The 15,000-nt window shown below is 39.6% G+C and overlaps 1 protein-coding gene across 1 annotated transcript in view; it reads right to left on the bottom strand.

Annotated features, from left to right (window-relative positions):
- The window catches only part of LOC128684339 (uncharacterized), a 241,053-nt gene that overhangs the window by 45,418 nt on the left and 180,635 nt on the right, over nucleotides 1–15,000 (bottom strand). The window contains exon 13 of the mRNA XM_070098267.1: nucleotides 5,508–5,676. Within this exon, the coding sequence (XP_069954368.1) occupies nucleotides 5,508–5,676 (169 nt within the window). The remainder of the gene's footprint in view (nucleotides 1–5,507; nucleotides 5,677–15,000) is intronic.

The raw sequence follows: 15,000 nt of genomic DNA, 5'->3' as shown, positions 1-15,000 counted from the left end.
TATCGTCAGTCTGATCTTTCCGTCTGTCTCAGAGGTTACGGGGAAGGTTTGAAGCTGAGGTTCTTGGGAGAGAGAGGGTTCTTAAAGTACAGGAGGAGGGGGAGGGGTTAGTAGGGATGAAGGAGGGTCTTGGGAGAGGGGAAAGGAAGATGGTTTTTTGGGGGTGTGGGGAGGGTAGTCGGGGATACAAGGAAAATTGGGGACGGCAGCTCATGGGAATTCGAGGGTTGTAGGAGTTTCTGGTAAGAGATATTCACTTATTGAGTCATATAAAAAAAGTGCGATTTCGCTTCAAACTGGCGTTCATCTTCCTGGAATCAACATTCGGGCGCTCTCAGTTAAGACCTCACGGTCGTAAAGATTTTTTTTTTTTTTGGGGGGGGGGGGAGGTGACGAGGAGGGGAGGGAGGTGGAAAGGGAGGGTTGAGAGAAGGGAACGGGGAGGGGAGGGAGGGAAATGTACGTTTTTTTTTTAATCAAGGGAAAGTGGAGTACTATGAGCCTTTGGAACACTATTTCCCAGTTTAAGCAAAATAGTCGTGCCAGAAACTCAAGCAGGAGGTAGTAAACGCCTTAGTGAGAGAGAGAGAGAGAGAGAGAGAGAGAGAGAGAGAGAGAGAGAGAGAGAGAGAGAGAGAGAGAGAGAGAGAGAGACAGAGACAGAGACAGAGAGATCAACGAAATACAGCTTAACAAATAAAAACGCTGGCCTACAGATGGCTCCAACTTCATCCTGTTTCCTACTTGTTTGTATCATAACAATGAAAAGGCTTTCACAGGAGCTGTTGTAGGTAACAGTTTTTGGCTTGTGAATAAAATTAGGAACCTTAACCGTGGTATGCTAAGAGTATATAACATTTTATTACATGTAAGTCACATGTTACGAGACCTGGTCACAGACCAGGCGGCGGGGGCGTTGATCCCCGAAAACCTCTCCTGGTATACTCCAGGTATACCCATACAGGCATGCCCTCTCGAACAGAAGCTAGGGGTATAATGAGTAGAGACCACCTTATGCTAGCACCATGGTTCAACCAGCCAATGGCAAGAAAGTCCGCCCAAGTTATGAAGCGATGCGGTACACTCGTGAATCAACATTGGCAGACTTACCTCCAAGTCTGGTAGAAAACGGTTTTCACCGTGTCTCTTGTTTACAATTTGCCTTTCTGTACATATCCTCTGTATATATTATACATATTATTGCTTGCTGTTTGGTAATGGAAACATATAAGTATTTACTCTCTGTCTTGGTTATCGTCTACATCTATGTGTTCAGGCCACTAGACTACACCTGTGTTCGTAATATTAACCTAACCTTGTAAAACCCTGTGAGAGAGAGAGAGAGAGAGAGAGAGAGAGAGAGAGAGAGAGAGAGAGAGAGAGAGAGAGAGAGAGAGAAAGAGTAATGAATGGAGCTAGTGGGTTACCAGTACACAAAAACGCCTGCCTCACTAATGAGGTCTCATTCATCAAGGCTCCCACTGACTTCCTACTTCATTAATCGTTTACACTCTCGCTAGGAACAAAGCTGAGGTCTCAAATACGAGTAAAAAAACAGAAAGTTAAGAAATAATCAATAAGAAGCGAGGAAAAAAAACTACAATATACCAATCACGTGATTAATTAAAAGTACATAATTCTTATTAAATTAAAATATGGCTTAACGAAGTTTTAAACTTCTTCCTATTTTCTTCTCGTTTTCTCTTGCCTTTGATGAATGACATTTTCAACACACAAAGTGAGAGTGGACGTAGTAGCGATTAGCGAAGAGGCGGGGCCAGGAGCTCTGATTCGCCCCCCCCTCCCCCTGCAACTACAAATGGGCGAGTTCCAAGCATAACAGACCAAGTGTTTATCGACAAGTGCCTTTGACAACTGATAACTAACACACAAAGTCACAAAAGGATATAAAATAACAGATAAAGAAATTTATTACCACGCTCAGTAGAAATAATAATAATAATAATAATAATCATCATAATAATAATAATATTATTATTATTATGATTATTATTATTAAGAATATTATTATTATTATTATTATTATTATTATTATTATTATTATTATTATTATGATGATGATTATTATTAATAAGAATATTATTATTATTATTAATAAGAATATTATTATTATTATTATTATTATTATTATACCACTAGAATATGCCACCTTTTTCTTGTGCAATTAGTCTTACACAATTAATGGCCAGGCTCTGGGAGGCTTGGTGACAAATAAACCTTGAAATTAATTACTCACGCAGACTCATCCTCAGACCGCGATTCAGGTCCGCCCGGAAACATATGAACGAGGTCAGGCCATTTTTTCTTATTTCGCTAATTGCTATTCTCATATTGGAATGTTTCTGCTTTGAAATATGGCCTATTCAAATGAGATTTTTTTTTTTTTACATTACGAATGGTGTGAATTATGGTTGTGGGAAAATGTTATTACTGTTGCTCTTTTGTTGGTATTGTTGTAGCTGTTGTTGTTGTTGGTCTTCTTCTTACTCCTCTTCTTCCACCATTACTACCACCATCATTAGCACCACTACCACCCCCACCGTCACCATCACTCCCACCACCACCACCACAACAACAACAACAATGAGAACAACAATACAGGAATGAAATTCCAGCCAAACAGCTCATCCACTCAGCTTATATATGGTCAAAGATCATTTCCATCCCTCGTGTTCCTCCTCATTAGTACTTCATGATATTTTCATCACGTTGGACCAGTCTGGTATGTCCTTCCCTGCTGCCCAGTACTATCTAGTGTACTTTTAAAAGTCAAAATTCACAAGTGATGCGAAGACATCATATTTCTTGACTCTAACATCACGTTTGAAAAATTTCTATATTGTCTCTATAATTTATATCACAGAGAGAGAGAGAGAGAGAGAGAGAGAGAGAGAGAGAGAGAGAGAGAAAGAAAGAGAGAGAGAGAGAGAGAGAGAGAGAGAAAGAAAGAGAGAGAGAGAGAGAGAGAGAGAGAGAACAACAACAAAAAGGATAAATTGAAGCTGGTCCCTTGTTGTTGGTGAGGTGCTCTTGGTCCCAGGGACTGAATTTACACACCTCTTCTTCAGATTAAATCTGTGCTTAATCTATATCTTTAACATTCGACACGATATATATATATATATATATATATATATATATATATATATATATATATATATATATATATATATATATATATATATGTATATATATATATATATATATATATATATGTATATATATATATATATATATATATATATATATATATATATATATATATATATATATATATATTTGTGTGTGTGTGTGTGTGTGAACGTTGTCTCTTCGTCCACAACAGGACTCGAATCTGAAAACTCTGTTTCAGAGTCCACTGTACTTTACCACGGAACCAGAGTACTGTGATATGAAGTTTGCAGGTTCGAGTCCTGCTTTAGACGTAGAGACAATGTTTGTAAATAATTTCTCCTGTTTGCGAATTGTTAAGCATATATATATATATATGTAACGTTGAGTAATAACTCACATGGAGACTGAAACTGGGAAGATAAATTTGGTCTGTATATTTGGACCTTAACTAGAAACCTTTACAACAGAGTTATTTCTTAAATAACAATTGCTCTGCATCGACAAACATTCATTGCAACATTTCCTAATATAATACCAAGAGTCAAACACGGGAGCTGGCGGTCCTGAGATTGCAAGTGCAATGCTCGACGCTCACCAGGTCGCTGGTTCAAATCCCGCCATATCATTAGAACTGTTATGTTCGTTTATTACGAACTGTTGCCACATATATACGATGTATAAAAGCAAATACACTTTGTATTTTCAGTGTGCTAACTCCGAGACTAATTGTAACTCGCAGTGTGAGAGAAATTTTTAATCTCACCCAAGTTTTAGAGGAAAAAAAAAAAAAGCTCCAAGTCTCCTCTTTCAAAACAAGTGCAACTCTCAACGCTGCCTTGCTCCCCAAAGAAAAAAAAAGTCTCAGCGCTAGGAAAAAAAAATAAAAGCTTGTAACGTGAGCTCTTGCTTTCCGGGTCGTTATAAATTTCTCCGCACGTCTGACCAGGGAGACGTGGACAACATTTTCTTCCCTACCATGATTTTTTTCCACTTCTCATCCTCTCTTTTTTTTTCCTCTCCCTATTTTTTTCTATCCGACTCTTTATTTTTCTTCTCTCCATACGAGTCTTTTTTTTCCTGTCACGCTATTTTATCATCTGTAGTTTTTTACATTTTTTAGTAAATCAACAATTGATCATGCAACCTGATACACTGATACACACACACACACACACACACACACATGTGACATGGTCCGACGTTTTACGTTTCTACTTTGCCTCAGAGAGAATTTTTCCCCTCTTGTCTCTTGATAATCTTGCATCATAGCATAGCTACTGACGACGCACAGAGAGTGCGAAAGATCTTGAACTAAAGATTTCCATCCCCGCTTAGTTTGTCCTGCATTGTTAAGATCGCCTTTTTGCAATTGTATTACAATTGCAAAAAGGCACACACACACACACATACATACATACACACACACACACACACACATATATATATATATATATATATATATGTGTGTGTGTGTATATATATGTGTATATATATATGTGTATATATATATATATATATATATATATATATATATATATATATATATATATATATATATATATATATATATATATATATCTATATATATATATATATATATATATATATATATATATATATATATATATATATATATATATATATATATATATATATATATATATGTGTGTGTGTGTGTGTACATACATACATATACAGAAAAGTTCAGGGCTTCCCCATGTCACACGATGGACGCAAAAATCTGCATCATAAATATACTACGTGAATCTGTCATTAGTAAAATTTCCAGACATTCACTAGATTAATTAGAGGTCTGGAGACACAATAACTCATGTGAGTGCGTATCTGCTCACCTGTCGCCCCCCTCTTTACTCACCCTCCACCCCCCACCCCCTCCCCTACTCACCTCAAAACCATCTACCATATTTTTTTCACTTCCTGTCTTAACATTCCATTTTTTAATTACCTCGTTATCATCATCTGCTCTACATTCTTTTGCAAGATTTTCCATGCACCTATTTTTATTCCTTGTCTTTCATTCATTTTTCTTTGTCTTTTATTCACTTCCTGTTTTCCTTTGCTCATCTTTCTCTTCCCTGTATTCATCTCTTCTTTTCTCTACTATCGTCCTCATCCATATTCCACATCTTTCCAGTCAATTATTCACGACCTACCCATTTATTTTCCTACTTACCCATTTCCTCACATACCCATTTAGTTACCTACTCCCCATTTACTGACCAACTTACCAATTTACTCACTTTTTTAACCATTTCTTTACTTTCTCATTTCCTCACCTCACCCATTTACCCACCTCCTTACTAATTTACTCACTTATTCACCCATTTACTCACCTATTCACCCTCACTCACCTTGGCAAATGACTGCTGACATTATGGTAGAGCTTCTTGGTATGTGACTCATAGATCTGAAGACGGTATGTCTGCGGCATGGAAGGTGGGTCCCCAGGCTGACAGGTGACAGTCACCACCTCCCGCCCCGCCCCAGTCAGGCTGCAGTTGACAGGTGCTGACGGAGGCGCTGTAGCAGAGAAGATGAGGGGAAAGAAGTTAGTGGTGGTGGTGATGCAGTGTGTGTGTGTGTGTGTGTGTGTGTGTGTGTGTGTGTGTGTAATTAGGTACTTGAAGGTACCTTTCACTAGTCGTATATTTCCAAAATCATCGCAATTATTCACTCTTCTCCTGGAGCACATTTCGCTCGTCAGCCACGCCATTTATAAAGAAAATACTTCCTGCATTACTTTTAATCAAACAACGATAAAAATATAATGTTTCCTCTTGGAGAAAGGTGAGCCGCGGGATTCCCCAAGGATCGGTACTTACCCACATTATCTTTCTAATTCATATGACTGAATTGTCAATAGGAAACAAAACTATATAAACATGTTTGAAGATGGTATAATTGGAGGGTGTTCCAGGGGTCAGCGCCCCCCGATGCCCGGTTCGTGACCAGGCCTCATCCATTCTTTAATGATCCCTTCTGGTGCTTATACCTAGTAAACTGGGTAAGAGATAGAATTTCAAATTTAGTGGAGTTATATATTTAATAATGGAAACTGGATAACGCCAGAAGATTGCTGATTCTGTGACGAACACTGAAGAATTCCGTAATTGGCATTTAAAATTAAATAGCTATAACAAATCTGAAAAAAATCAGTGATGATTTTTTTTCAGAAATTTCTTGGCTAATCTAGAAACTCTGATGATGCTTGATGGAGAGATGTTGACGCAGATATTTACGTATTTACCTATGTTTAAATATAATTATGTAACATAAATGTTTTATCATGGTATGCAATACCGAGAAATTGATGAGCAAGACGTATTTGCAACATTAAGAATCTTTTTTTATTTATTGTTGTGCATGACTGATGATGGCTGCAGCGTAGACGAAATCTCTATAAAGATTTCTTGTGTTGCTTACGTGTGTTGCTCATCGTAAGTGCGGTGTCTACAACTCAGTAAAAAATATACACATAAGACAAGGAAAAACCCAAGACATGCTATAAAAAGTCTCCTGGAATGAAGATATGTGAGATGCAGAAAAAAATGGAGGCACTTATGTTTCTCTCGCTGGCTCATAGGAAAGGAGACACGATCACTGCATACAGAATCATTTAAGTATACGAGAAAATAGACAAAGATACTTATTTAGCACAATCAGCATTTCCTGCTGATGCTGCTAAGACATAATCGCAAATTATTACAAAAACAGAGACGAAAGACTATGAAAATGTTTTTCTTGACAATAGGAATGATACAATACTGGAATGGTATCCAACAGAAGGTAGTAAATTATGCAACCACTGAAAAGAACAAATATTCGGCTAACTGTTCTTTAAATACACAAATAACCCGCACATAGGAGAGAGAAACTTATGACGACGTTTCGGTCCGACTTGGGCCATTTACAGGTCACACTGAGACAGGTGAGGGAGCCAGTGTATATAGGAGACGGGGCCAGGAACGGGACAAAGAGATGAAGAAAGGAGGAAGTAGAGAAGTAGTGGTAGAGGTAATGCTGGTAGTGGAAGTCGCAGTAGAAGTAGTAGTGGCAGTAGAGTAGTGGTAGTGGTAAAAGATACAGAGAGGAGAGTAAAGAGAGGAAGTAGTAGTAGCAGTGGTAATCAGAGTAGAAGTGTGTTACATGTTGCTGCAAAACTCACATGTGTATCACTTGGCTCACTTTCATATGAAGACGTCAGCTTAGTTAATATACCCAAGTACTGCGTATTGTACACGAGTCTCATTCATAACTTTACTCCTGTTTGTAGATTGTTATAAAAGGAGAAAATGGAAGCAAACCCCACACATAGCTGATACGACAGAACCCATTAAGCGTAGACCTTGCGAAACCAGTCGTATGAGATTAAGAGACCGGTTTAGGTGCTGTGGCTAGACCCCCTTAGCCACAGACAGGCCTTTACACACGCACGAACACTGACCCAAGCACTCAACATACACAGTTATTCTAAACAGCGGTATAATATACATCCTAGAAGGTAAAAATGTGGGGAAGAAAGCAGGAATGTACTAAGCTAGCAGAAGAGTGGCAGTGTGGGAATGGCTGCAGGAGAGGGATTGTGTTCTCCCATAAAGGATTCTCGCAGGATTTTGGGATTGCTGGAGGCGCTTGTGAGGGCTACCAAGGACGAGGCAACCTTTACTGCTGAAATTATACGTTGTGTGCGAAATATTTTTCTTTAAGAACATAAGAAAGGAGGAACACTGTATCAGGCCTACTAGCCCATACTTGGCAGGTCCTTCTCAAACCCAGAACCACTAAAAAATATTCGCTCAATCCATTATCAACTAGACAAGGAATAATATTTCGTGTGTCTTACCCGTCCAACTCCTTCATCTCTCTCTCTCTCTCTCTCTCTCTCTCTCTCTCTCTCTCTCTGTCCCCATACCTCATCCCTCTAACTCCCCCTCGCTATCCCTTCCTCCTTGTCTTTCCTTCCCTCAAGTCCCCTCACTCTTCCTTTTCATCACTTTTCCTTCCCTCACTTCCCTAACAAGAAGAAACATAAGGGCAAGTTTCCTTACTCTCCTCTACTATCCTTGTCCACCCAGAAGTGAAAGTTACCTTTGTGTTAGCCCAGTGTTGTGGGATTCGAAAACTAACCCAAAAGGGTTCTTTCAGGTATACAGAAGAAAGATTAGGGACAAGATTGGCCCACTTAAGAGTAACTCAGGTCAGATCACTGACAGTGTTAAGGATATGTGTGAAATTTTCGATTCTTACTTCCTCTCAGTTTTTACTAAGGAAGATACTAGCGAAATTAAAGAAATAATAGATTATGTAAAACAGGACGATAATAAACTATTATCGGTAATTAGTGACATGGTCCTCAGACAAATAGAGAAATTATAAGTTAACAAATCCCCAGGCCCTGATGAACTGTTTGCAAAGGTGTTAAAGGAATGTAAAGAGGAACTTAGCATACCTTTGGCTAATCTTTACAATATATCACTACAAACGGGCATAGTGCCTGACAAGTGGAAACTGGCAAATGTAATACCTATTTACAAGGCAGGTGACAGGTCCTTAGCTTCGAACTATAGACCAATAAGCATTACCTCCATAGTGGGAAAATTTATGGAATCAATAATTGCCGAAGCAGTTCGTAGCCATCTCGAAAGGCATAAACTGATTAATGAATCTCAGCACTGCTTTACAAAGAGGCGTTCCTGTCTTACGAATTTTCTAACTTTCTTCACTAAGGTGTTTGAGGAGGTAGATCATGGAATTGAATATGACACTGTGTACATGGACTTCAGTAAGGCTTTTGATAGAGTTCCACATCAGAGGCTATTAAGGAAACTTAAGGCACACGGAATAGGAGGAGAATTTTTTTCCTGGGTTGAGGCATGGTTGACGAATAGGCAGTAGAGAGTTTGCATAAATGGGGAGAAATCGGAATGGGGGTACGTCACAAGCGGTGTTCCACAGGGGTCAGTGTTGGGCCCACTTGTTGTTCACAATATACATAAACGACATAAATGAGGGAATAAATAGCGATATAAGCAAATTTGCTGATGACATCAAAAAAGGCCGTCCAATTCATTCTAATGAGGACACTAGAGCACTCCAGGATGATTTGAATAGACTGTTGCAGTGGTCGGAGAAGTGGCAGATGCAGTTTAATATAGACAAATGCAAAGTTCTAAATGTCGGACAGTTAAATAGCCATGCCACATATAAACTAAATAATGTAGATCTTAATATTATGGATTGCGAAAAGAATTTAGGAGTTCTGGTTAGTAGTAATCTAAAACCAAGACAACAGTGCATTAGTGTTCGCAGTAAAGCTAACAGATTCCTTCGCTTCATAGCAAGAAGTATAAATAACAGGAGTCCTCAGGTTGCTCCTCAACTCTATATATCCTTGGTTAGGCCTCATTTAGATTATGCTGCGCTGTTTTAGTCGCCGTATTACAGAATGGATATAAATGCACTGGGAAACGTACAAAAGAGGATGACAAAGTTGATCCCATGTATCAGAAATCTTCCCTATGAGGATAAACTGAGGGCCCTGAACCTGCACTCTCTAGAAAGGCGTAGAATTGGGGGGGATATGATTGAGGTGTATAAATGGAAAACAGGAATAAATAAAGGGATGTAAATAGCGTGCCAAAAATATCTAACATAGACAGGACTCGCAGCAATGGTTTTAAATTAGAAAAATTCAGATTCAGGAAGGATATAGGAAACCACTGGTTTGGTAATAGAGTTGTGGATGAGTGGAACAAACTCCCGAGTACCGTCATAGACGCTAAGACGTTGTGTAGTTTTAAAAATAGGTTGGATAAATACATGAGTGGGTGTGGGTGGGTGTGAGTTGGATCTGACTATCTTGTGCTACTATGTCGGATGCACTGCTCCTCCCTTAAGTGACGTCTCTGACCTCACTAGGTCAAGGCATTGGCTTAAGCCGATTGGAGAATTGGATCTGCCTCGCATAGGCCTGTTGCAGTGTTCTTTCTTATGCTATTATGTTCTTCTTATGAATCCTTGGCTTCATATCAAGAAGCATAAATAATAGGAGTCCTCAGGTTGTTCTTCAACTCTATATATCCTTGGTTAGGCCTCATTTAGATTATGCTGAACAGTTTTGGTCACCGTATTACAGAATGGATATAAATGTTCTGGAAAACGTACAAAGGAGGATGACAAAGTTGATCCCATGTATCAGAAATCTTCCCTATGATGATAGACTGAGGGTCCTGAATCTGCACTCTCTAGAAAGGCGTAGAATTAGGGGGGATATGATTGAGCTGTGTAAATCGAAGATAGGAATAAATAAAGGGGATGTAAATAACGTGCTGAAAATATTTAGCCTAGACAGGACTCAAAACAATGGTTTTAAGTTGGAAAAATTCAGATTCAGGAAGGATATAGGGAAGCACTGGTTTGGTAATAGAGTTGTGGATGAGTGGAACAAACTCCCTAGTACAGTTATAGAGGCTAAAACGTTGTGTAGTTTTAAAAATTGGTTAGATAAATTCATGAGTGGGTGTGGGTGGGTGTGAGTTGGACCTGATTAGCTTGTTCTACTAGGTCAGTTGCCGTGAATGTGATCTGACCTGACCAGGTTGGGGCATTGGCTGAAGCCGGTAGGAGACCTGGACCTGCCTTGCATGGGCCAGTAGGCCTACTGCAGTGTTCCTTCTTTCTTATGTTCTTATGTTCGCATCCAGGGTAATAATTTACAAGAAAACTCCAGTCCTGTGTGTAAGAAGCTCCAGTACCTACTGGAATATTAAATTCTGTTATAGCAAAGACTCCAGTCCTGTGTGTGAGAGGCTCCAGTACCTGTTGGAATATTGTATCCTGTTTAAGCAAGTTCTCCAGTCGTGCGTGTAACAAACTCCAGCACCTACTGCAAAAATCAATGTGTTAGTCGTAAGGTATCCTTGTATGTAATAATAATTCAACAGATACATTAACCCCCCAACCCCTAAACCTACCCGCTCCCATCCCCCCCTAGTGAGTGTAAACATGTGGATGGTACACCCGGAGGTATCATGGTATACAAATTTGAATGCCTCACAGGACTGTTTTTAGAGGGTATAAACCTGTGTCTGGCACAAAGCAATGTAATCTAGGTCTTGTGGATAGTGTGTGTGTGTGTGTGTGTGTGTGTGTGTGTGTGTGTGTACTCACCTATTTGTACTCACCTATTTGTGGTTGCAGGGGTCGATTCATAGCTCCTGGCCCCGCCTCTTCACTGATTACTACTAGGTCCTCTCTCTCCCTGCTCCATGAGCTTTATCATACCTCGCCTTAAAACTATGTATGGTTCCCGCCTCCACTACTTCACTTTCTAGGCTATTCCACGGCCTGACTACTCTATGACTGAAGAAATACTTCCTAACATCCCTTTGATTCATCTGAGTCTTCAACTTCCAGTTGTGACCTCTTGTGTCTGTGTGTCTTGTGTGTGTGTGTGTGTGTGTGTGTGTGTGTGTGTGTGTGTGTGTGTGTGTACTCACCTATTTGTGATTGCGAAGATCGAGTCACATCTCTTGTGTGGGTGTATGTTTTATGAATTTTTAGCTACTAGGGCCTGATCATACCTAGACTTCCATCTGCTCATAGTGTTTGCCTCCCACTACTTCGTCTGGTTCGCTACACTTCCCAAAACTCAGATTGAAAAGGGATTTCCTAAGTTTCGTTCCTAACATCGCAGCGTCGCGGTTACTGTTCTGGGTCACAACCACCGTCCAAAGGTGAAAGAAAGGTTGGAATTTTAACCATAATTCTTGAAGGTGTGGAAAGTGAGCCAGCTGAAGGCCTCAGTCAGATGACGAAAAGCTCCAGCTGTGGGTCGTCATCTAAGACCCGCGCCAGGAAACACTTGTCCTGTTTCCTACCCTATCTTACCTATAAGCCCCAAAAGTTCCAAAATGGCTCTTATTCTTCGAAATACGCGGAAAAATTCCCTTGTTTTCTTACACACACACACACAAACACACACACACACACACACACACACACACACACACACACACACACACACACACACACACACACACACACACACACATACACACACACACACACACATGAAAAAGCATACACATCCTGCCAGATGACTGTGAAACAAAAACCTGTAACTGTTTTGCATGATGGTAGGATTGCTGGTTTCTTTTTCTGTCTCATAAACACGCTAAGATAACAGGGATATCTTGCTACTCCTACTTACACTTTGGTCACACTTCACAGACACGCACATGCATATATATATATACATACATCTAGGTTTTTCTCCTTTTTCTAAATAGCTCTTGTTCTTTTTTATTTCTTCTATTGTCCATGGGGAAGTGGAAAAGAATCTTTCCTCCGTAAGCCATGCGTGTCGTATGAGGCGACTAAAATGCCGGGAGCAATGGGCTAGTAACCCCTTCTCCTGTATACAATTACTAAAAAAAGAGAAGAAGAAAAACTTTATAAAACTGGGTTGCTTAAATGTGCGTGGATGTAGTGCGGATGACAAGAAACAGATGATTGCTGATGTTATGAATGAAAAGAAGTTGGATGTCCTGGCCCTAAGCGAAACAAAGCTGAAGGGGGTAGGAGAGTTTCAGTGGGGGGAAATAAATGGGATTAAATCTGGAGTATCTGAGAGAGTTAGAGCAAAGGAAGGGGTAGCAGTAATGTTAAATGATCAGTTATGGAAGGAGAAAAGAGAATATGAATGTGTAAATTCAAGAATTATGTGGATTAAAGTAAAGGTTGGATGCGAGAAGTGGGTCATAATAAGCGTGTATGCACCTGGAGAAGAGAGGAATGCAGAGGAGAGAGAGAGATTTTGGGAGATGTTAAGTGAATGTATAGGAGCCTTTGAACCAAGTGAGAGAGTAATTGTGGTAGGGGACTTGAATGCTAAAGTAGGAGAAACTTTTAGAGAGGGTGTGGTAGGTAAGTTTGGGGTGCCAGGTGTAAATGATAATGGGAGCCCTTTGATTGAACTTTGTATAGAAAGGGGTTTAGTTATAGGTAATACATATTTTAAGAAAAAGAGGATAAATAAGTATACACGATATGATGTAGGGCGAAATGACAGTAGTTTGTTGGATTATGTATTGGTAGATAAAAGACTGTTGAGTAGACTTCAGGATGTACATGTTTATAGAGGGGCCACAGATATATCAGATCACTTTCTAGTTGTAGCTACACTGAGAGTAAAAGGTAGATGGGATACAAGGAGAATAGAAGCATCAGGGAAGAGAGAGGTGAAGGTTTATAAACTAAAAGAGGAGGCAGTTAGGGTAAGATATAAACAGCTATTGGAGGATAGATGGGCTAATGAGAGCATAGGCAATGGGGTCGAAGAGGTATGGGGTAGGTTTAAAAATGTAGTGTTAGAGTGTTCAGCAGAAGTTTGTGGTTACAGGAAAGTGGGTGCAGGAGGGAAGAGGAGCGATTGGTGGAATGATGATGTAAAGAGAGTAGTAAGGGAGAAAAAGTTAGCATATGAGAAGTTTTTACAAAGTAGAAGTGATGCAAGGAGGGAAGAGTATATGGAGAAAAAGAGAGAAGTTAAGAGAGTGGTGAAGCAATGTAAAAAGAGAGCAAATGAGAGAGTGGGTGAGATGTTATCAACAAATTTTGTTGAAAATAAGAAAAAGTTTTGGAGTGAGATTAACAAGTTAAGAAAGCCTAGAGAACAAATGGATTTGTCAGTTAAAAATAGGAGAGGAGAGTTATTAAATGGAGAGGTAGAGGTATTGGGAAGATGGAAGGAATATTTTGAGGAATTGTTAAATGTTGATGAAGATAGGGAAGCTGTGATTTCGTGTATAGGGCAAGGAGGAATAACATCTTGTAGGAGTGAGGAAGAGCCAGTTGTGAGTGTGGGGGAAGTTCGTGAGGCAGTAGGTAAAATGAAAGGGGGTAAGGCAGCCGGGATTGATGGGATAAAGATAGAAATGTTAAAAGCAGGTGGGGATATAGTTTTGGAGTGGTTGGTGCAATTATTTAATAAATGTATGGAAGAGGGTAAGGTACCTAGGGATTGGCAGAGAGCATGCATAGTTCCTTTGTATAAAGGCAAAGGGGATAAAAGAGAGTGCAAAAATTATAGGGGGATAAGTCTGTTGAGTGTACCTGGTAAAGTGTATGGTAGAGTTATAATTGAAAGAATTAAGAGTAAGACGGAGAATAGGATAGCAGATGAACAAGGAGGCTTTAGGAAAGGTAGGGGGTGTGTGGACCAGGTGTTTACAGTGAAACATATAAGTGAACAGTATTTAGATAAGGCTAAAGAGGTCTTTGTGGCATTTATGGATTTGGAAAAGGCGTATGACAGGGTGGATAGGGGGGCAATGTGGCAGATGTTGCAAGTGTATGGTGTAGGAGGTAGGTTACTGAAAGCAGTGAAGAGTTTTTACGAGGATAGTGAGGCTCAAGTTAGAGTATGTAGGAAAGAGGGAAATTTTTTCCCAGTAAAAGTAGGCCTTAGACAAGGATGTGTGATGTCACCGTGGTTGTTTAATATATTTATAGATGGGGTTGTAAGAGAAGTAAATGCGAGGGTCTTGGCAAGAGGCGTGGAGTTAAAAGATAAAGAATCACACACAAAGTGGGAGTTGTCACAGCTGCTCTTTGCCGATGACACTGTGCTCTTGGGAGATTCTGAAGAGAAGTTGCAGAGATTGGTGGATGAATTTGGTAGGGTGTGCAAAAGAAGAAAATTAAAGGTGAATACAGGAAAGAGTAAGGTTATGAGGATAACAAAAAGATTAGGTGATGAAAGATTGAATATCAGATTGGAGGGAGAGAGTATGGAGGAGGTGAACGTATTCAGATATTTGGGAGTGGACGTGTCAGCGGATG

The sequence above is a fragment of the Cherax quadricarinatus genome, chromosome 4, assembly GCF_038502225.1.
Source record: "Cherax quadricarinatus isolate ZL_2023a chromosome 4, ASM3850222v1, whole genome shotgun sequence".
NCBI classification, from domain to species: Eukaryota; Metazoa; Arthropoda; class Malacostraca; order Decapoda; family Parastacidae; genus Cherax; species Cherax quadricarinatus.
This window is presented reverse-complemented; position numbering and strand designations above follow the sequence as displayed.